General features: G+C 43.9%; 4 protein-coding genes across 6 annotated transcripts in view; 1 reads left to right on the top strand and 3 right to left on the bottom strand.

Annotated features, from left to right (window-relative positions):
* The window catches only part of kcnt2b (potassium sodium-activated channel subfamily T member 2b), a 47,876-nt gene extending 47,310 nt beyond the window's left edge, over positions 1-566 (top strand). Inside the window, exon 30 of the mRNA XM_035525338.2 lies at positions 178-566. Coding sequence (XP_035381231.1) covers positions 178-292 — 115 coding nt within the window. The 3' untranslated portion in view covers positions 293-566. The remainder of the gene's footprint in view (positions 1-177) is intronic.
* A 793-nt stretch (positions 567-1,359) lies between these two features.
* On the bottom strand, positions 1,360-7,064 carry trim35-12 (tripartite motif containing 35-12). 2 transcript variants are annotated; one of them, XM_035524869.2, is made up of 6 exons: positions 6,368-7,063; positions 4,904-4,999; positions 4,469-4,699; positions 4,352-4,374; positions 4,141-4,259; positions 1,362-3,875 (listed from the first exon to the last, which is right to left on the bottom strand). In XM_035524869.2, the coding sequence occupies exons 1-6, from the start codon at positions 6,887-6,889 to the stop codon at positions 3,316-3,318; spliced, it is 1,551 nt and encodes a 516-aa protein (XP_035380762.2). In that variant the 5' UTR covers positions 6,890-7,063; the 3' UTR covers positions 1,362-3,315. The 2 variants fall into 2 exon arrangements, with proteins under 2 accessions (XP_035380764.2, XP_035380762.2); XM_035524871.2 differs by lacking the exon at positions 4,141-4,259 and having other exon boundaries at positions 1,360-3,823; positions 6,368-7,064.
* Positions 7,065-7,815: 751 nt separating this feature from the next.
* On the bottom strand, positions 7,816-13,355 carry gipc1 (GIPC PDZ domain containing family, member 1). The gene is made up of 7 exons (XM_027026777.3): positions 13,046-13,355; positions 11,878-12,184; positions 11,579-11,764; positions 11,272-11,452; positions 10,808-10,917; positions 10,645-10,726; positions 7,816-10,251 (listed from the first exon to the last, which is right to left on the bottom strand). The coding sequence occupies exons 2-7, from the start codon at positions 12,169-12,171 to the stop codon at positions 10,100-10,102; spliced, it is 1,005 nt and encodes a 334-aa protein (XP_026882578.1). The 5' UTR covers positions 12,172-12,184; positions 13,046-13,355; the 3' UTR covers positions 7,816-10,099.
* Positions 13,356-15,800: 2,445 nt separating this feature from the next.
* Positions 15,801-19,220, bottom strand: dnajb1a (DnaJ heat shock protein family (Hsp40) member B1a). 2 transcript variants are annotated; one of them, XR_003411795.3, is made up of 4 exons: positions 18,659-19,220; positions 17,531-18,093; positions 16,835-17,148; positions 15,801-16,506 (listed from the first exon to the last, which is right to left on the bottom strand). XR_003411795.3 is itself a non-coding variant. In XM_027026775.3 (3 exons), the coding sequence occupies exons 1-3, from the start codon at positions 18,867-18,869 to the stop codon at positions 16,918-16,920; spliced, it is 1,005 nt and encodes a 334-aa protein (XP_026882576.2). In that variant the 5' UTR covers positions 18,870-19,220; the 3' UTR covers positions 15,801-16,917. The 2 variants fall into 2 exon arrangements, 1 of the variants encoding a protein (XP_026882576.2); XM_027026775.3 differs by having other exon boundaries at positions 15,801-17,148.
* Positions 19,221-19,925: the final 705 nt, after the last annotated feature.

Raw genomic sequence — 19,925 nt, 5'->3', positions numbered from 1 at the left:
GACTAGGGTAGAAATTTTTCTGTCATAAACGCCTACAGCACTAACCTTAACCTTAACCCTAACCTTAACCCTAACCCTAACCTTAAGCCTAACCCTAACCCTAACCCTAACCCTAACCCTAACGTAGGCACCTACACTCTTTGGCTGGACTCCACAATAGCTCTGCCTTTTCCACAGGTATTTGATCAGACCTGACCCACTCTCCATGCCTGGGCAGGGCAGCGGCCGCAAGGCCGGCGCAGGCAGACCAGATGGCCACAGGTCTGATACACAGGACAGCACCCATCTGTGACCAGACACCAGCACTACCACACAACAACAGTGTGGCCTGGGATTGCGTCCATGCATGTGTGTGTGTGTGTGTGTGGGTGGGTGGGTGTGTGTGGGTGCGTGTATGTGTGAGTGTGATTGTGTGAGTGTGAGTGTGTGGGTGTGTGTGTGTGTGTGTGTGTGAGTGTGTGTGTGAGTGTGTGTATGTGTGTGAGTGCTTGTGTATGAGTTTGTGAGTGTGTGTGAGTGTGTGAGTGAGTGTGTGAGTGTGTGTATGTGTGTGAGTGCTTGTGTATGTGTGGGTGGGTGGGTGGATGTGTGTGGGTGCATGTATGTGTGAGTGTGAGTGTGTGTGTGTGTGTGTGTGTGTGTGTGTGTGTGTGAGTGTGTGAGTGAGTGTGTGGGTGGGTGTGTGTGTGTGTGTGTGTGTGTGTGTGGGTGCGTGTGTGTGTGTGGGGGGGGGGTATAAGAAGGAATATGGGAGGAAAGAGAGACCAGAGAAAACGGACTGTTAACCAAAACAGATATTCAGTCATTGACAACTGTGTCTTTTCTATCCAGAGAACTAACACACAAACCTTTTACAGTTCCCTTTCCATTTATTTCCATGTTAGTTTGTTTGTTTTTGATGCAAGAGAGTTCAGGCCACATAAGTGCATTTAAATCAATCGGTAAATTGTGTTAGTCTATGTGCACGTGAATGTATGTTGAATAGCCAACACTGCCAGTCTTACCTGGACTGCCAAAGGAACTCATTGCCAAATGTCTGCTGTGAGGGGCCGGGGGGGACTTTTATTTTGTTGTTGTTTTGATACTGTCTGAGGTAGGGATGTCTGATGTCCCATAAGTATGAGTATCTGACACAGTTGGACATTCCCGGCTCCCCGTGGACCAGCACATCCAAGCCAGGGAAAGCCGTCCAAGCAAGAGCATGTCGGACATTCCCAGCTCATCGTGGACCACATGAGTGGGCCTTAGACAACGGAGACTGTTGTGTCTTTGACATCACTGTTTTGTTTGTTTTTTAAAGTATAGGCATTGAACAGTTCAGAATGTTTGTGTGTAACGGTCAATGCTGTAATTTGGCCAATTGCAAGGATAATGTTTTTGGCTGTTTGTGTTGCTTCATTTAGGCATTTTCCCCTCTATTTAGTATGTTTACACTGTTCGTCTCTGTCAGGTGGGTGTGTTGTGGACGTGCACGGGGACAACCTGCAGGGAGGTGGGGTTTTGTGATGTCAGGGAGACTGGGGACTAGGACATTGTACTAGCCATACAGACAGACTGCTTTATTCTCCTGTTGCACCTAGCTAAAGCTGCCTTCATTCAGTGCCACACACACACACACACACACACACACACACACACATATACACACATACAGACAGAAACATTTATGTACAGAATAAAGAGCTCCAAAGTGAAGTGATTTATGTATTTCTCATGTCTATTACACTGTAATGTCAGATATGTCTGGTTAGGGACTGCCCGGTGATGCTGTATTTTTCCTGCTAACAATGGGCTGATACTGGTGCGCTGTGTTTTTCACCCTCTTGGCAGTATATCCAAATATTGAAGTCTCTGCTCCCGGTTTGGTAAAGTCCAAACTCAAACAGCACCGATTTGTTTCAAGAAATGTTATTCAAGCAAGAAATGGGACACAGCACATCTGGATGACTTTGCTTAAACATAGTTAAACATATCGAACACAGTGTTAAAATCATCAATTGCACAAACATTTGACTATAAAGAACTTTTCCTTCCCATAATGCCTAGGGAAAGCGTGCCGGCACTTCAGTTCTCCAACATGGGCCCGGTCCTTCGTGATCAGGAAGAATTAAGTCGACCGTGGTCTCCTGTCTTACTCATGCACCCATACTTCACAGCGTAGCACGGCTTTTAGCTTTTAGCTCTAGTGTGTAGACAAGCGTGTGTACCACGCTGCTCTGGAGGCGTGCCGGTGACAAACACGCAGCTCTCTGCAGTGAGCGCTCTGGCCAGAGAGAAGAGGAGAGGTCTTCTACGCCGCTAATGGCACTCCACACAGTACCTGCGCAATTATCGCCAGTTAACATTAGTCTCGGGGCTGTATTGCAGTCCTCGGTCTACACCAAACCAGCTTGTGCATGACACAGGCTCTCCAGTGATTCCAAACGCCAAACTGTGGTCAAGCTGCATTGGCTCTGTTGCATATTTAATAAATGCCAATGTTATTGTATGTGATGTGAAATCATAAGGCAGGAAGAAAGGGTGTGATATACTTCCACAGTTTAAATATGTCTGAAATAGGAATTTATGAAGAATTTCAAAATAACATTCAAAAAGTACTCTTTCAGAAGGATTAACTTTTCAATTAAAACAAATTTAAATATTAAAAAACAGAAATGATTGCTATGTAACTAAGATTGTGCTATAACATTAAACAATTTAATTCAAACAGTATTTTTCACAGCTTCAAACCATATCACCTTCCCTTCAAACCTACTCTATATGTAGTCCAGTAACTCTTTGTTCAAGGTTATTTCGTACTTACACTCCCTGATAGAGGACTCTCCAGCTCACTTCAGGGCAGAAATGAGATGCTAGGATACAGCCCTAAACCGTGAAAGTCTATCTGCCTCTTCTGCTGTTAGGATACCAGCTTTATCTTCTCTCGACAGCCAGAAATGGTACAACAGCTGTTATCGACACCCGCACTGCCCTCCGTGCCGTAAGGCCGCGTTCTCTAGCTCTTTACGCTGTCCTCTTACAAGATAGGTCACAAAACAGCCTGTTCAAAGCTCCAGTTTGAGTTTGATGGACTTTTTGATATTGCATGTGCGTTTTAACCCATGAGATACCAATTTTTACAAACGCAGTTTTTACTGCATACAGCTCTCACCAGCCCACAATTTAAAAAGGAGTAAAATTTTGAAAGTACTATCATTACTGTCGATTGACAAGAGATAAATCAGATGCAGGTTATGAATTTTAACAGGTATTCACAACATGCCATTAGAAACCATAGCAAATCAAATACTTCCAGCTTCTTGTTCCAAGCCAGCTTCACCAGGAGGCGCTGTTCCACAGTGCCACTTTAACCGAGCAGATCTTCAGCGGGCCCGGGTTACTGCCGTTGATGTTCGCCCCTGGGCAGAAGAACGGGAAGATCCTCTCGCTGAAGCAGGTGGTGAAGGTGTAGATGGGCGTCATGTCCAGCGGGTTGGAGAAGCTCACCTCTCCCGCCTCGTAATCAAGCCGTACCCGGACCCTCTGCAGACGGCTGGTCAAGCTCAGCTGCGTGGGTGGCACCGTCATGGCCACGTAGCGGCCGTCGGACAGCGCCACGGTCCAGAAGCCCCTCTCCGTACCGCCTGAGACTTTGCCTTTCCGGGCGATGGACTCCCGGGCCACGCCTATCACCCAGTCGTTGTTGCCACCCACCTCCACTTCCCAGGCGTGGCAGCCCGAAGAGAAGCCCTCGGAGCCCAGCACGAAGACGAAGTGGTCGAAGCGCTCAGGGTTGTCGGGAAGCTTCTGTATGACACCGCTGTTGCTCACGCTGGTCAGGGTCCTAGACAGGGACAGGCAGGGATAGGCCGTGTTGGGGTCCAGGGTGACCGGAGCTAAACAGTGGACATCAAACCACAGAGGTCACAGTCACGTTGGGTCATAATACAGAACCCACCATTTAAGACACAGAGGACCCCAGCATAGCATATTTCTGTGGTTTTTTTTCTGTTCCATGTCTAGCTCATCTCATTAAGAACTTGATAATTATCTTGTTAGATGGTCAAATCCTTCATTAATTATCATGGTGCCTCTGAGACGTTCAGTGACAGGCTGAGCCGTAAAACGGCGTTGGACCTGCCAAGGGTTTTGAGAACTTACTGTATTCAATCATGGCTTGCATCTTCTCCCACACGCTGAACTTCAGAGAGCTCACGTGTTTGGCCACATTGATTAAAGCAGCTGGAACCTTCTCTGGCTCATTAAATTTTAAATGAGTCCTGCAGTTACAAACATGAGCTTGATGTATGGATTTACAATAAATTGTATGATAATATGTACACATGAAAAGATCTCAGTCAAGCACACTGACCTCTTTTTTATAACCTTGTAGTGCTACAATAGAAACACAGGTGAAAGTCAGCACCAGAACCTAATGGGTCGATGGTTAACCTTTTTAATTTTGAACCACACAGAAAATGTCTCGCACCCTCAGGAACAGGGAGTCACTGTTGGCGACCTCGTCGTCTATTGCCTTAACGGCGTGCGTGAAAGTGAGAATGTCGCGCGTGATGTTGTCGGTCTTTTTCTTCATCAGCTGCCTCTTCTCCTCATCCTCCTCGGCCAGCAGAGCTATCCTGGCAGCCTCTTCTTTTCCCAGGAACTGTCTTATCTCTGCAAACTCCTCCCTGATCTGTTTCTCTGCCTGCACCCTCTGTTCCTATTGAAACAGAGAGCAGATATTGCACTATTCTTAAACAAACAACAGCAGTCACAAAGTAAGTCGCTATTAATAGTCACTACTGCTTTCTGTTTACAACTGATTTAGTGGCGGATTTTAGGCCAGAGGCCAATGTTTCATTGGTCTGAGTTAATATTTCAGGGTTAAATGTTCCAGAAGGTTCGGCTGGCTCTCTGTTGATACCTTGATGTGTACAGTCATGTCGTCGTGCTCCTGCTTGACCTCATAAAGGCGGCGGAGGTTTTTCTTCATGGGCACGATCTCTTTCTCCAGCTCCGCCTGCAGGAGATCAGAGACACGCTTCATTAAGTTCAAGACACAACGGGCCACAGTATCACCCCCAACACACACACACACATACACACACACACACACACACACACACACACACACATACACACACACACACACACTCACACACACACACACACCCACACACACACACACACACACACACACACACACACACACACACACAAGCAGTGCAGCCTTTCAAAACACCAGTTCACTCGTCACGTGGAAGACAGCAAAAAGCTTTGTGCCTTGCAGCAACACGATACTGTATCATATGCAAACTAATGATAGACTGCATTGATATTCTCTCTAAAGGTCAAGATACAAAAAGATTTAAATGATACCAGACAGGACAGAGGTGTCAAAATAAACCATATTTTTACCCATTATCTAATGCCCTAAAGGAAAAGGAAAAGACCATTTTGATTTCAAGCTCGATGAATGTTATTTTACACAAGGAGTAATTCAGATATTATTTATGCAGCGCCTTACTGACGCTGCTGTGTTGCTGGTGTGAGCGAACCAGGTACAGCGTCCTTGCTGGAGGTTTACGCATGTCAGTGTCACTGGTGAGCTGAAAGTGATCTGCCACTCAAAACTACCCGGCCAGTAGCTATCCTGAGGTCAGACCACTGGTGAAAAGATTAGATGGCTAACACAAACCGTGCATGGGAACAGATTTGCTGTAGTCTTAAAGCCTAAGATGTGTTTCAGTAAGCATATGTTCCAGTACATTATAAACTAATACAGTCATATGTTAGCTTCCAAATTTGTGTCACTGCTAAACAGCAGATAAATTGTGTTTAACTAAGGTAATGCTGAAAAGCATAACTCTTCCCTCAATTCATGCAGTCCAATCCAACAACGAGGAAAATAGTTCATGCTTCATGATTAACAAGATCGCCTTTTTTCCAAAAACTCAAGCAGGTTGACACAACAGTTTGGCTGAATGGTTCCAGACTGCACCGCCTACATAACAGCACTTACTGCAAAAATAGGACTACATTACACATTTCCTCATAGCTTCAAGTTAGTGAGAATATGGAACAAAATATAAAAATCTAACAAATGTACATTTGTCTATATTTAATTGAGGGTGGTTTTTTTTGTTTTTTTTAAATTTACTATTGCAGTCCAACACATTATTTCCACAAATATATTTCGTTAAGCTATGGTATTTGGGCCAGTCCCAGCATAAAAAAGGCCATTTAAAAAGTAGAAAAAAATGTAAACTAGATAATATAATATAATATTGATTAGAACATGTTAGTTTTTAGCATCAAAGGACAGGTCAGAAGGCTATAAGGCGGAAGCCGCCAAACTCTGCAGGGCCACGCCTGAACCCGAACTCACCTTGAGGTCGTGGGCTGCCTCCTCCATCGGGCACATGCGGTGGCCCTGGTGTTTCTGGGACGTGTGGCACACACAACAGAGCAGCTCCTCATCGTCCTGGCAGAAGAGCTTGAGTGGCTCACCGTGCGCAGAGCACAGGTCCAGAGGGCGGGACGCGGCCGACCCCTGGCCACAGGGTCCCGTGCCTTTCTGCTCCTGCAGCAGTGTCTCGCAGACGTTCTTCAGGACCAGGCTGACGGTGGGCTCAGTCAGGGAGCAGCGCCGGCGGCACACGGGGCAGTCGCGCTTGGGGCCCTTCTTGCTCCAGAACTGGTGCAGGCAGGCGCGACAGAAGCTGTGGCTGCATCGCAGCACCACGGGGTCGGAGAAGATCTCGCAGCACACGGGGCACGAGAGCTGGTCCTCCACAGCCGTGCGGGAGCTCGAGGTCAGCGCGCGGGGCCGCAGCACCGCCGTCACTTTTGGGCTGAAGAGCACGGCTGCCTTGCCGGGCTGGGTGGAAGCCCTGGCTCGCAAGGGCATCGCTGTGACGGATGTCCGACAAAACAAATTGGTTTGACCACGCTTGCAGCACGGGAGTTTCGGAGAATGGATGGTCACTGATGATCCTCCACTCTTTTACTAAAGATGCTTCCCAGGGCATACAACACCTGAAAAAAGGCTGCCCGAAGTCCTAATTGGCTTCTACCACCTTTTTATGGACTCAAATTGACAAAGCAAAAAACATATAGGTCACCAAGCCCATGTTTATAGAGGTTAGTTCATCACACACACATCACAGCAGGATATACAGGCACTTCTGGGGAGAAACAAACACTACCAGGGAAATCTGGCATGTTTGCTGTAAACTACGATGTTTTGGAGACTCGGCCAGTGTTGACTATAGCAGGGACTGCAGCTCTTTCCACAGGGTAGTGGTCACTACACTAATCACAGCAGTTCTTGCACAAGAATAACATCTCAGCTCCTCTTTATATACACAATAAAGAATTTAGAATTTCAGAGTCTAATAAAAAACAAGGGTTGCAATACCTTTTTGTACAATCCATATCAAATAAGGAGCCAGAGTACTCAGTTACCCACTGTACAGTGGGCACAAGTGACCTGGAGATCTTTGTATAGCAGGAATGGTTTCTTCCTTTTAAAGATGTAGCAAAAGCTTACTTCTCTATAAAATGTGCAAATTTCATACCCCACACATGATTATAAATTCACAATATTTTATAGACCAAATTGTGACCCAAACCCTGAAATTTGTTTTGTTTTTTAAATGTTTAATAGGCATAGAGTCCTCCAGACACACACACAAATTGTAATAGTTTATAAACATCTTTGCCATACAGCTGAAGGAGAGTATTTCCATGAACTGCCAAAACACACAAACACAAACACACACACACACAGAGATACTGAACAAGACAATAAAAAAAAAATACAACTAAAACAAGTTACTTTGTAGATTTTAATGATGCTGAGAAATGGTGCAATGAGTAAAGACTGAGTAAACATTTCAATATGCAATATTCCTGCCCCTGCAGACATGAGTCTACAGAAGCTCAATGATCATTATTGCAATTTAACGGTAATTCAAGACACAAAAACAGTGCGAAACTGAGACAAACCAAAAACAGTATCAGTGTAACAGTATCCACAATCTTTCTTTAATACAGCATTTTTGTAGCTTTAATACATACATACATACATACAAGCATTGAAGACAGACAAAAGTAACTGTTCACAGACAAAACTAGTTAATAATGAAACATACTTTAATTTTACAAAAGTAAAAGCAAAAGGACATTTTTAAATGGTAGAAATGAGTTGACATTACATGAGCCAGAAAGAGAGCCACAGCTGAAAGCTTAAAGGAAGCAGTGTGGTCATTAATACATGAGCAAGATAAATGAACAGAAGGCGACTTGGTTCACGACTACATGACCAAGAGAAATGTTGATAGTTCAAGCTTCGCAGTGCTTCAGAAGTCACAATCCCTAAATTTAATTATGTAATTCACACCCCTACTCCCGCTCCACATTCATTTGGTCACATCACTTTGTAACTAACCTCATTGTACAACACTCTAATAAAACAGCTAATGAGATTCCTAGTCCAGGGAAAGCTCTCCGGAGCTTCGGCTGATGGAAAAACCAGGTCACGGTACGGAATACACAAAAGACTTTTTCTTATTAACACTGGAAACAATGGATGCTGAGATGGCAGAAATACTGCTTGTAATATTCCATTAACACTGTTATAATAAATACTGATCTCATTAGAAAACATTTTCTCTAGGTTTGGCATTAGGCAAGTTTTACCAAACCCCCCATCAAAAAAAAAACCCCCCACAAAGTAATGTTTACACTTTTGCTCTTCAAAACAAAGAGCACAGTTATACTACTTCTCGCTGAAGTCAGAGTGCATGTCATGTTAACAGGCCATTTAGAAACAGGGAGTCAGTGGACTTGCTTGTAGTCCATTTATAGCCTTCAAAATAACCCATTCTGTCCACCTAGTTTCTTCTGTAGCATGTCATCACTGGTCCTAGACACTCCTTTCAATTACCAAGTCCATCCATATCCTTTACTCAGCCTTGAATATTGAAAAAGGTCCATTAAAATTAAAACCTTAAAATGAATATTTCACACATGGATGAGAAGATTCTCTCAATGTTGAAATGTCATTGAGAAAGGGGACTTTTCAGTGTTTCTCCCCCTTCCTGACACCTAGATCAGCTTCATCACGGCATTATTTCATACATGCACCATCACAAGACGTCGCTCTCAAAACATTGTTTTAATCACTTTAAAGCAGACTCTTTAGGATCTGTTCTGCATGTGGAACGCCCTTGGCTAAAGGAAACGTACTTCACCAAACGTTACTACAGTCACCCACAACCGAAGTGGACAACATGCCACAGATGAACACCCCCCCCCCCCCCCCCAAAAAAAACGAATAAAAATACTGACCTTTTGATCCTTCAGACGAACAAGGCTATTTTAAGAATATAAAATGACAGTACAAGCTTTAAGGAGTCAATGTAGTGTACAACACCTCAAAAAGTTGTCAGGACCTGCACTGCACACCTGTGATGTCAAAGCAAGTACACACAGCAGGGGCTGCAATGTGCAGATTAACAGGAAAGTGTGCATGTGCGTGTGTGTGTGTGTGTGTGTGTTCGTGCGCACCACGAAACCGTTTGTTATGCTGGCCATTCTTCACAGGGCAGTTCGTAACAGCACGACAGTGCAACACAGTGCAAAATGAGCGTCACAGTTTACACAGGGCTCGAGGGACGACTAGGCCAGGCACGCACCCCCAGACGTCTGCTAGCCAAGCCTGACAGCGCTCCATGGCAATGTGCTCAATACCTGTGTGGGATTCTCAGCTAACGGCTCCTCTGGGCAATGACCTTTCGCAAACCTGTATCCTAGAGTTCGTGAGAGAATTTTCACATGTATTCCACATTAGCATGTCAATAGCTTTAGAGTGAGACTTGGGCCAGAAAAAAGTGGAATTGACAGTTCATTTTTTGCATACAAGTTGCACTATAAACCAAAACAAACAGACAAACAAAACATTTACATACACATTCCCAGAGTATGCTCCCAGCAGAAAACTAAGGAATTTTTTGTTGTAGATCTCAAAAATATAAACGGATAAGTGTACTATAGTGTTTTCTAGTAGCATTGTCTTCGGTGGGGATGCCACCTCCTCTGCTCTCCCACTCTAGGACTAAATCCGACCGACCTTTGCATCACCGATGGCACCCCACACATCGAAAACAAACTCGTCTGGGAAAGCAAAATCGCCGAGCGTCTCATCCAGAGCCTCTGCGAACTCGTCCGGGTTCTTTTTGTCCTTTCCCAGTTCCACCATCGTAGCAGCTGTGGAGGAGTGGGAACAAAAACAAGCAAACAAAAAAAACCTTAGTCCCATTATGCAGGCACATGGTGAAACATTACTGTCCGACTAGAAGCGGGCCTTAGAATATGCTGTCATAATGAATAACTTCACCATAAAGTTCCCTTAGCATGCGTCACCATCAGTACTACAAACTGAACTGCACATTTCATTACACCAAAACAACAACAACAAAAAGATTTAGACAAATTCAAGTCTATAAAAAGCACCCATTATCAGGAAGAGGTCTTTAAACATCATGATCACATATTTTTGCCATATCGCCTACTCCTACAGTACTGCCCACTTATGCATAATACCAGAAGCATAATAATGGAGAGAAGAAAACCAGCCTATTAAGAGGAATCGTAACGCACCCAGCTCGCCATCTCTTATACCCATGTAGCTCTCCAGGAGGTCATCGACCTTTTCGATGGCCTTCTCCTCAAATGCTGAAGGCTGCAAGCAAATGAACAAACATGTTTTAAACACAGATGGTTTCTTCCAAACACATGTGCACATTTCAACAGCCACACATACCAGTTCTTCCACTGTTGCTGGACCCTTGGACCTCAGACGCAGCGTCCCTCTGCCAGTGCCCAGCTGGACCCCTGAGCCGGACCGTCCCCCAGACCGCTGGCTGATCATATCTAATAAGGAAGGAGCAATCATCACAGTACTGATTACCAACGAACATACTGACTCAGCTCGGCCCAGGCTAATGCAAGTTAATCCTGTCCAGTGCCTTTCCAACATTTCTGACTCAATTTCATCTGGTAAGCTGAATCAAGCAACTTAGCATAAAAAAACCCCAAAACAACACACACAACTAGAATTAAAAATACATACGGCTAACTATGCAAACAATAATAAATATTAGTAGACAAAGATGATTATGCCAACTGATCTCTAGATATTCAGCTTTCATTTACTAGAATTACTAGGACATGTGTTCCTTACAAATGTTAGCATTATCACCAGATGTATTCCCTTAATACACATACCAAATGCCTTCAGTGGTTCCACCAGCTTAAGGACAAAGTTCTTGCCCCGGGGCAATTCCTTGAGCAACTTAGCAACCTCATAGTGTCGACAACCGATAAGTACATGACCATTGATCGACTCAATCATGTCTCCAACGTTGACGATCTGGATTTGATGGATGACACTTCCCTCTCTTATTCTCTGCAAAGGAAACAGTCTGTGAGCCAATTTTAGCACATCCTGCTTTATTTTCATCTCCACAGTGGCAGTTCTTTTTCAACATTCTTGCTTCTTTGGTTGTGGGAGCAAACTTCCTGTGCTTTTTACCTTAATAAACGCATAGCCTGCTCCATTGTCAGTGATGGTAAGACCAAGCGCATCTTCCCCCTTAAACACTTCCACCTCTTTCCTCTGGCCTTTTACATGGGCGAAGATGAAGTCTTCCAATCCGATCTGACCACCCAGCAGTTTGTCCATGTCCACCTTGTGAGTGTTCAGCGTGCAAAACATGACCTAAAACAAGACGCGCAGCCAGAGTGAGATGCGTCACTCAAAACCCCAGAGGACAAACCTGGCCCTGGAAAAGCAGAAGGGGCGGTTGGTCTCAAATACGTCACGGTCCTCACCTCCTCTGGTGGAATTCCGAAAGCCTCCCCGATTTTGGCATAAAGCTCACGGACGTTGCCGAACCCTTCGATGCGGCCCGTGGGGCTGCCGTGTGCCAGCTGCGTGTGGAAGATCAGGCGAGGCCGAAGGCTGGTGGGCGGTGGCGGTAGGCCCTCCTGCACCGCACCCTCCGCCACTCCCCCTACGACGAGCCCGTCCAGCCCAGGAACGTTGAGCCCAGCACGGATCGGTTCGGCCTCCTCGTTCTCCACGAGTGGAGACGCTTTCTTCCTTCGGCCCAATCCCAATGGCATTTTGGGTGCTCCTCTGATGATTAAATGCTTGGAGTAAAACAGGCGCAGCAATCTGTCCGTACAGCTCAGAGTTTTAATTATGGAATGCTTTGTAGCCAGTGTCAAAGGAACAAAGTTATAAGCCATTTCAATGGAAACCTGCAGATATAGCATAGCTAGCTAGAAATCAAAGTCTATAGACGTTAGTACTAAAGACACTGTGCATGACAATTTAGCCAAAATATAATATACAAATTTGACTTTAAAATACAGAAATTATATATATATATATATATATGAGAGAGAGAGAGAGAGAGAGAGAGAGAGAGAGAGAGAGAGAGAATCCGTTTTTTTCTAGATTCTATTTATATGGCCATAATAATTTTGACCTTTCTGCCAGTTGTTCATATGCGTGAATTTCATGACAGCAGTAATGAGTTGTAGCGATATCCAGCACCGATGTAAAACAAACAAAAAATAAAAACCGTACAAATCAATAAAGTTACGGACCGCTTCAGGGCAAGTGAATTAGCTAGCTAGACTTTCAAGGAAAACACGTTAGCTAGTATGGGACAACTTTGTGCAGATGCCTTACACTGCAGCCCACTGATGAGAAGTTTGCTGCTAATTTAACCTAGCTTCCGAGCTCGACTGCTACTAGCAAACAAAAGAGTAATATCAATTCATCCATTCTTCAAAAAGAAAAGAGTCTGATACAGCCCTACTGACAGTTAAGATAAGTATCTCTAGCTCGCTAGGTTAGCTAACTCGCTGTCTAACTTTCTAAGCCATCTTAGCCAGGTGGCTAATGTTAGCTAGTTAGCTAACGCTGGCTAACTGGCTGGTTAACACCTACACGGATTTAGGAAAGCAGCTACACATCGCAGGTACTTACCAAGTTCGCTTAGCTAACTGCTGTTGACAGATTAGATGTTGTTGTTATAGCTACAAACTGAATATCAAAGACCAGAATATTTCAAAGCATATAAATGTTCCGTGGCCGAGCTAAATCAGTTGCCAATGAATGACAAGATAAGACTGGAACGTTAGCTAACGGAACAAGCGCACGGAACCCCTCGCATCTGTTTTAGCGTGTTCTTCCTCTACTCGCGGTCAGGCGCGTGCTTCATTTAACAGGCACGCTGCCGCCATCTAGTCCGGTTTAACAGGCACGCTGCCACCAGATAGTCCGGTTTAACAGGCACGCTGCCACCAGATAGTCCGGTTTAACAGGCACGCTGCCGCCATCTAGTCCGGTTTAACAGGCACGCTGCCACCAGATAGTCCGGTTTAACAGGCACGCTGCCACCAGATAGTCCGGTTTAACAGGCACGCTGCCGCCATCTAGTCCGGTTTAACAGGCACGCTGCCACCAGATAGTCCGGTTTAACAGGCACGCTGCCACCAGATAGTCCGGTTTAACAGGCACGCTGCCACTATCTAGTCCGGTTCCCAGCGTGTCGTTTTCTGTTATTTCGCCCATCAATACAGAACCACACATGTACACAACACTACAGGATTTCAAAAAAATTGTATGGTAAAGTGTTTTTTCACAAGCCTTTTTGTACGAACCGTTTTGAATAGCTCAAGGTTAGAATACCTCATATTATATCATATTTGTATGAATTTTGTCCCAACAATGGAATTAGATCTTAAAACATGAAATTTCCAGAATAAAACAATTAACTTTGGAATATGAGTTTTTCCTTTAAATGGGACTGTCACCCATCACTACCTACCTAATTACAGAAGTTTTCCATCCCTGTCAAACCACTGACAGGTATTCTACACTCACCACCAACGTTGCTAGATTTATTTATTGTAATTAAGTTGTAGGTGTACAGTTGGAGAATTTATTTACTCACAGTTTGTGTTAGCCATTTTCTGTCTTTTCAGCAATGGCCAGTTTCTGAATACAGGACTGCTGTTGCCTGGATATTTTTTTGGATGTAAGTGCAACAAAACAGACAAAAATACAATAGCAACACTGCTGTGTTGAATGCTGTCATACCAGCACAATACCCACTATGATGCCACTACCATCGCAATGGCAGTGATGTGTTGAGGGTGGTCTATAACACCCATATATATCATTGCTAGTGGTCAGAAACTAAACTTGTTTATCAGAAATAAACAAGGTAATGTGAGGCTGTGAGATTGTGCATGTGAAAAGATAGTCTACAGTCTGTAATTGTACACCTAGAAAATTATTTTTAAAAATAGGTGTAATAGGAACATGGTGTTTCTAATAAAGTAGGTGGCTTGTGCTGTCATGAGCTACAGTAGACAAGATCCAAACATCTGGCTTTTTTTAATACTTCCCTCAAAGCACAGCTATTGAAGTCATGGTTTCTTTTGACACATCTTTCCTATTGCATTTTTTAAGTAACCTTTTTAATCTAAATGCTCCTGTTGTGTAGTAATACACACTCCACCGCAAGTGTCATAGTGTTCTCACAGAACCATGATCACCCAGCACAGCAGGAACTCGCAGAACTCAAACAAGATATCTGGTCACTGAAATGGATTTCTAACTATCACCATACTGTTGTCATCAACACTATGTAAAGGGAAAAGCGGAATAATGTTCTTGAGACACACATTCAATATCTTGATAAACCTCCTTTTATTTAGATGATAAACAGGAGCAACAGTGCAAATCTAAGGCACAAGACGCCACTTCCGCTGCAAATATACACACGCATCTGTTTGTTTACATTTCTCGTCTATATTTATGTTTTGTATTAACAACATTTTGTTGTATCAACACTTTTTCTTACCTTGGACGTGCAGAGAGGATGAACCTAATGACCAGTCTAAGCCATCTTCAGCATCACCACAATCATCATCGCGTTTTGGACCTTGAGGAAGGTTGGACAAAATCAGTCTCTGATGCAGTCAACATCATCAGAAACCTCACCATCGTTTCAGGCATTTTCATCCAAGGCTTTACTGTCAGCAGCAGTAGCAGCACAACCAGGGCCATTATCCTCATTATCTTTGAGCCCCAGACCGTCAGCAGATGCTGATCCATTTATTCAACGTATTACCGACTCTCTCTTCGGCCTGTTAATGGGGTATAGGTGCTCTGTGTGATGTGCGTGCATTTTGAGTGCCGTTCCTCTGTAATATTTCTCACTGTGAATTCTAAGCACATTTCTTACTACCTTGTAATTTTCAGTAGTCTCATTTTAAATTTAGATTTGTGTATGTATATCATATTTATAATTTATTCTTCATTTTAAGTTAGACTGATCCCTTAATTAAGACACCTGCAAGTTGAGCGTCATCCTAACTGTGACAGGTGAAGGCATACAAGGATATTCTCTCATCAGACTGAGAACGAATGTGGACAAACCCAGAGTGAGACACCAGTAAACTGCACACCGCTCAGGTAATTCTTCTCCACCTCATACCAGCATTATATTAGTAATGCTGTTGGCTTTTGCTTGTAATTTTTGCTTAGTAATTTTGCTTAGTACGTCTGACACAAAATTAACACAATACTAGAATCATTTATGCAAACAATGGACTTATTCTGATAGTCACAAAAAAAACAAAAAAACAAAAAAACCCCACAATCACTATAGCACTTAGAAAACTGTATGTGGTGAACTTGTAACAGAAAAACCACACAAATGTCTTACACCTTTTTTGGAAATAGCAGAATCTGAGTTTTACTAACCATGAACCACTTAATTCTTGCAAAGACACTCTGGTATGCATTTCTACATTTTATGCATTTCATCATCTCTTCCACACACATGCAGTCAACAAAACATTTAGCACAAATTATTTAAACCTAGTAAAAGAATTCTGTAAATGAGATGGAAAATAATCAGACACATCATCAATAAAAGATACTGTACAAGTGATAAAGCTCCTTTAATCTTCGCATTCACACACTTCCTGCTAAGCTTCTATCCCCATTCACTGTAGTCTCATGAATAGGTTGTCTTAAAAAAAATAAGACCTCAAGTTTATTTTCAGTCAACAGCTATACAATTGCCTTTACAAACCCTTTAGGTTCATCTTGAGCACCCAAAATTAGTTCAGCTATGATCTGCTAAAGTACAACACAAATTTGAAAAAAAATAATGGCAGGGAATCCAAGGAGTAGGCGCATTACACTCAACCTGTTTAAAAGCTACATTCAGGCATGTTTCAAACTTCCTGAGCCATGCTCAATACACAGGCCCACCACACAACAGACACCTGTGAAAGCACTGGGAGAAGGGACCCAAGGCTCCTTTTGGAAATCTTGGTTTGACAGGACCAAGTTCAGGTAACAGAACTCCTGCCCTTCCTTGGATCGTGCTTCGCAGCGGTGTCGCACCCGCACGGAACGGATGGTCACTAATGTTCGTGGTGAAGAGGGAGGGAAAAACAAAAAAGATATTCACGGTTTAGTCCATTGGTGTCAGAAACATAAATAAGCTGCAAACAAGAAAAAAAAAAATATCGCTGTTGTTCCTACTCTGACAGAACCTGGTGTGGTAAGTAGACAAAAGAAGGCAGCTGCACCAGTTCTGTGCCATGAGGTATCTGAACATATCGCACTCAACACTTTTTTCAGGGTGTCCGACACTACGGTACTTCGGAAAGGGTCTCACAGTGATGCGAAAAGTACACCAAACATGGTTAATAGATTTCTATATTTAAAAAAAGAAAACGTTTCCCATACACTCCGTTCCAACTGCAGTACGTGGGAGTATGTATTGAAGTGGTAGGGTGAAGCCTCTCCTTCTGGAGACCATGATGACGGGGTCACTGAGGCAGGATCTGCAGCAGAGCGTCACGAGTGCTCGGGCACAGTTTTTCTGGAAATTTCACCACGAACTCCAGCACCATGTCCCCTCTCTTCTCAGGGCATTTGGATAGGGGCAGGCCCTCACCCACAATCCTCTTCTTCATTCCAGGCTTGATGACATCGTGCGACGTCACCGTGATGGACCTGCCGTCCAGCGTAGGGGCGCTGATTGTACAGCCACACAGCGCCTGAGAAATCATAAATGTAGATGTAGTAATCAGCTGTACCTTTTGCGCCACTACACTGGAATGAGCAGTAGGGGGCAGTGTTTCAAAGGGAAACCTTGGAAACTTTCACTCTTGATTTATTCACTGAAAAGGTGCCATTACACAGAATTTACTTCAAAATTCAGACAAAATAAATATAATTTTCAAAACATTTCTGAAGTGAAGTTGGATGGAATGAGACTGATCCATTTAAGGTCAGAATATTCATAATTACCTAATTTTCTTTCATTTGGGTGAACTGACAGCCTTTCATCAACGGTGTTGCTAAGCACCTTACACACAAACTAGCGAGAGGTAATGGTGTTTAGTGTAATCAAATCCAGTTTGGACAACAGACACTCACATCTCTGAGGGATATCCTAGCAGGGTAGATGATATCAGAGCCATCCCTACGAAACAGTGTATGCGTCTTGTCTTTGACGACAAACACAATGTCAGCGGGGATGTTGGTGGGCGTCTCGTCTCCCTCCCTGGGAAAGGTGATCTTGGTCCCCTCCTTCCAACCTCGCTTGATTTCCACGGTCAGGATCTTGTCCTCCGTGCGAACTGAGCAGCCGTCGGCGTTGAGCCGCTTGCGGGAGATCTTCATCTTTTTGGTGCAGCCGGAGAACACCTCCTCCAAGCTCACTCTGAGCTCGTGTATGACTGGCGGGTCTTTCTTTTTCTCTCGGCTGCCGTGGGAGGCCCCGACACGAGATTTAAAGGACCTTGGAAAGCCACCCATGCCGCCCATGCCAAAAGCAGCAAAAGGGTCGTCAATGTCCATATCTTCATCGCCTCCGTGGGAGAAGAACTGATCAAATGGACTGCGGCCACCAAAGAACTCTGCAAACATAGCGTGCGGATCTCCATGGAAAGTGTAGCTGGGGCCGTTGGCGGTGCCACCTCCAGAGTGGCCTTTAAGCCCTAGGACAGAAAAAGTCAGAATCTCTTTAAACAAAGCACAGAGCCAAGAAAGGTTTCAGTTATCTCACAACTGAAGCAGTTGTCAGGAACTTGATCACATACTGCCACCTCCCTTAAACGTCGTTTCTGGAATTCAAGTTTGTGGTCAATTCTCATGTACTGAATGGACCGTACGACATAATTCACACAGCGCATAAACTCTAACATTGTAACGTGTAACATTACAACGTAGACTACAAACCCACAAACCAGTCGGTTAGTTATATTAGCGAACAAAGTTCTTGCAGCCTGTTGCGAACTGTAGGCCGTGCTCTTGCCACTAGATGCCATCTGAGAGGGTTACTGTTAGCGCGGTAACATTAGCTAGCTAACCAACTACAATTAATGATACAACACTGATATATAATCAGTCAAACAAGCAGCCTAGTTAACTAAACGACACTCGACAAGTCACGAAATCTATGTGCAGATTTCAGGATTAACCTAGGTAACGCCATGTAAGTAATCTAGAGCTAGCTAGGTTAGCTAAACAACTGAACGGTGTGGGATGAGCGCTGCGTCTCACCATCTTCGCCGTATCGATCATAAATGTCCTTCTTTTTCGCGTCGCTCAGGACATCGTAAGCCTCGGCGATCTCCTTGAATTTATCCTCTGCCCCTGGAGATTTGTTTTTGTCTGGGTGATATCGCAACGCCTGCTTTCTGTACGCTTTCTTGATCTCGTCATCGGAAGCACCCTTTTGTATGCCCAAGATTTTGTAGTAATCTTTACCCATTACAAGGCCTTTCTAAAGCTGCTAGCTATCATTGAATTGTAGCTCCTGTATTAAGCAGCTGTCGTTTCCATTCGGATGTTTTATCTACCGAGCACTTAAAATAGCAATCTAGCTAGCTATGCTACTAATGATAGCTACAAGGTTAGTTCGTAATTTCAAACTAACAAAAGTCTGTATAGGAACCTGCCACAAACACAGCGGTCCCAATTTGCCAGAATCCGTCTTATTTTCCGTGAACGGACACTGCCGCATTACTGAAACCCTTCAAAACTCGAAACTTTCCGTTAGCCGGCCAGCAGCCTCGCTTATCTGGCTAACTCCCGAACCTTAGCCTACAGAAAGTACGAGAACCGAGCGTTCTCTTCCTCAAAGTCTTTAATGGGCGCTGCATTTGTGTGTGGGGGTGGCACACAGCGCCCCTCCTGGTCTGGAGTAAAGTCTAGCATTACCGTTGGGAGCGAAGGCGTGTACTACCTAGCTGTATAACAAAGGGCCGTCCGTATCATTATTTATAACGGGCATTATTTCTATACGAATACACACTTTGTATGTTAATACCAAATGTAAAAACTATCGTTGAAAACCTTGCTCATGAGTAGTTACGAGCTATTATGAAAACAAAACCAAAAAAGCAAAATAGAATGTGATAGATTTTTTCAGATTTTTCAGATTTTTTGAGTCCTGGTATCCTCAGGAGTCAAACATGATCATCAGAACATTTTGATGAATGTTTCGGCATCCTGCCAGGGAGTGTTACTAACCCACGAGTAGAACCCCAGCACCGAGAAGACAGGGCCTGTGGATCAGGAAGAACAATAACAGCATATCATTAAAAAATATCCAGTGCTGCTAAAATATTCAGGGGCTGTCCAGTTCCTTTATAGCTGAAGCTTCTGGTGTTTATAAGAAGCATAATCACAGTTATGTTATAATTGTGTGCTTGACGATTGTTTTGATCATGGCGGTTGATGGCTTGTATAGTTTTAAACGCAGAGTGGTGTCTTTCATGACATGTTCTGACAGGTACATCAGTCATCCCTCATTTATATCATATCT

This window comes from Electrophorus electricus, chromosome 6, assembly GCF_041902795.1.
Source record: "Electrophorus electricus isolate QZ-2024a chromosome 6, ASM4190279v1, whole genome shotgun sequence".
Classification (NCBI taxonomy): Eukaryota; Metazoa; Chordata; class Actinopteri; order Gymnotiformes; family Gymnotidae; genus Electrophorus; species Electrophorus electricus.
The sequence above is the reverse complement of the archived record's forward strand: the minus strand, read 5'-3'. Positions and strand labels throughout refer to the sequence as shown.

Excerpts from the sequence above, each read along its gene's own strand:
- dnajb1a (XM_027026775.3), bottom strand. The coding sequence starts at position 18,869 with ATGGGTAAAGATTACTACAAAATCTTGGGCATACAAAAGGGTGCTTCC. Across the intron at positions 18,094-18,658 it reads TGATCGATACGGCGAAGATG|GGCTTAAAGGCCACTCTGGA; the intron begins GTGAGACGCAGC and ends TTTCTGTCCTAG. Across the intron at positions 17,149-17,530 it reads CTAGGATATCCCTCAGAGAT|GCGCTGTGTGGCTGTACAAT; the intron begins GTGAGTGTCTGT and ends ATGATTTCTCAG.
- gipc1 (XM_027026777.3), bottom strand. The coding sequence starts at position 12,171 with ATGCCATTGGGATTGGGCCGAAGGAAGAAAGCGTCTCCACTCGTGGAG. Across the intron at positions 11,453-11,578 it reads CAGGCTATGCGTTTATTAAG|AGAATAAGAGAGGGAAGTGT; the intron begins GTAAAAAGCACA and ends TTTCCTTTGCAG. Across the intron at positions 10,727-10,807 it reads CAGCAACAGTGGAAGAACTG|CCTTCAGCATTTGAGGAGAA; the intron begins GTATGTGTGGCT and ends ATTTGCTTGCAG.
- trim35-12 (XM_035524869.2), bottom strand. The coding sequence starts at position 6,889 with ATGCCCTTGCGAGCCAGGGCTTCCACCCAGCCCGGCAAGGCAGCCGTG. Across the intron at positions 5,000-6,367 it reads AGGCAGCCCACGACCTCAAG|GCGGAGCTGGAGAAAGAGAT; the intron begins GTGAGTTCGGGT and ends GATCTCCTGCAG. Across the intron at positions 4,375-4,468 it reads GTGACTCCCTGTTCCTGAGG|CACTACAAGGTTATAAAAAA; the intron begins GTGCGAGACATT and ends TTTCTATTGTAG.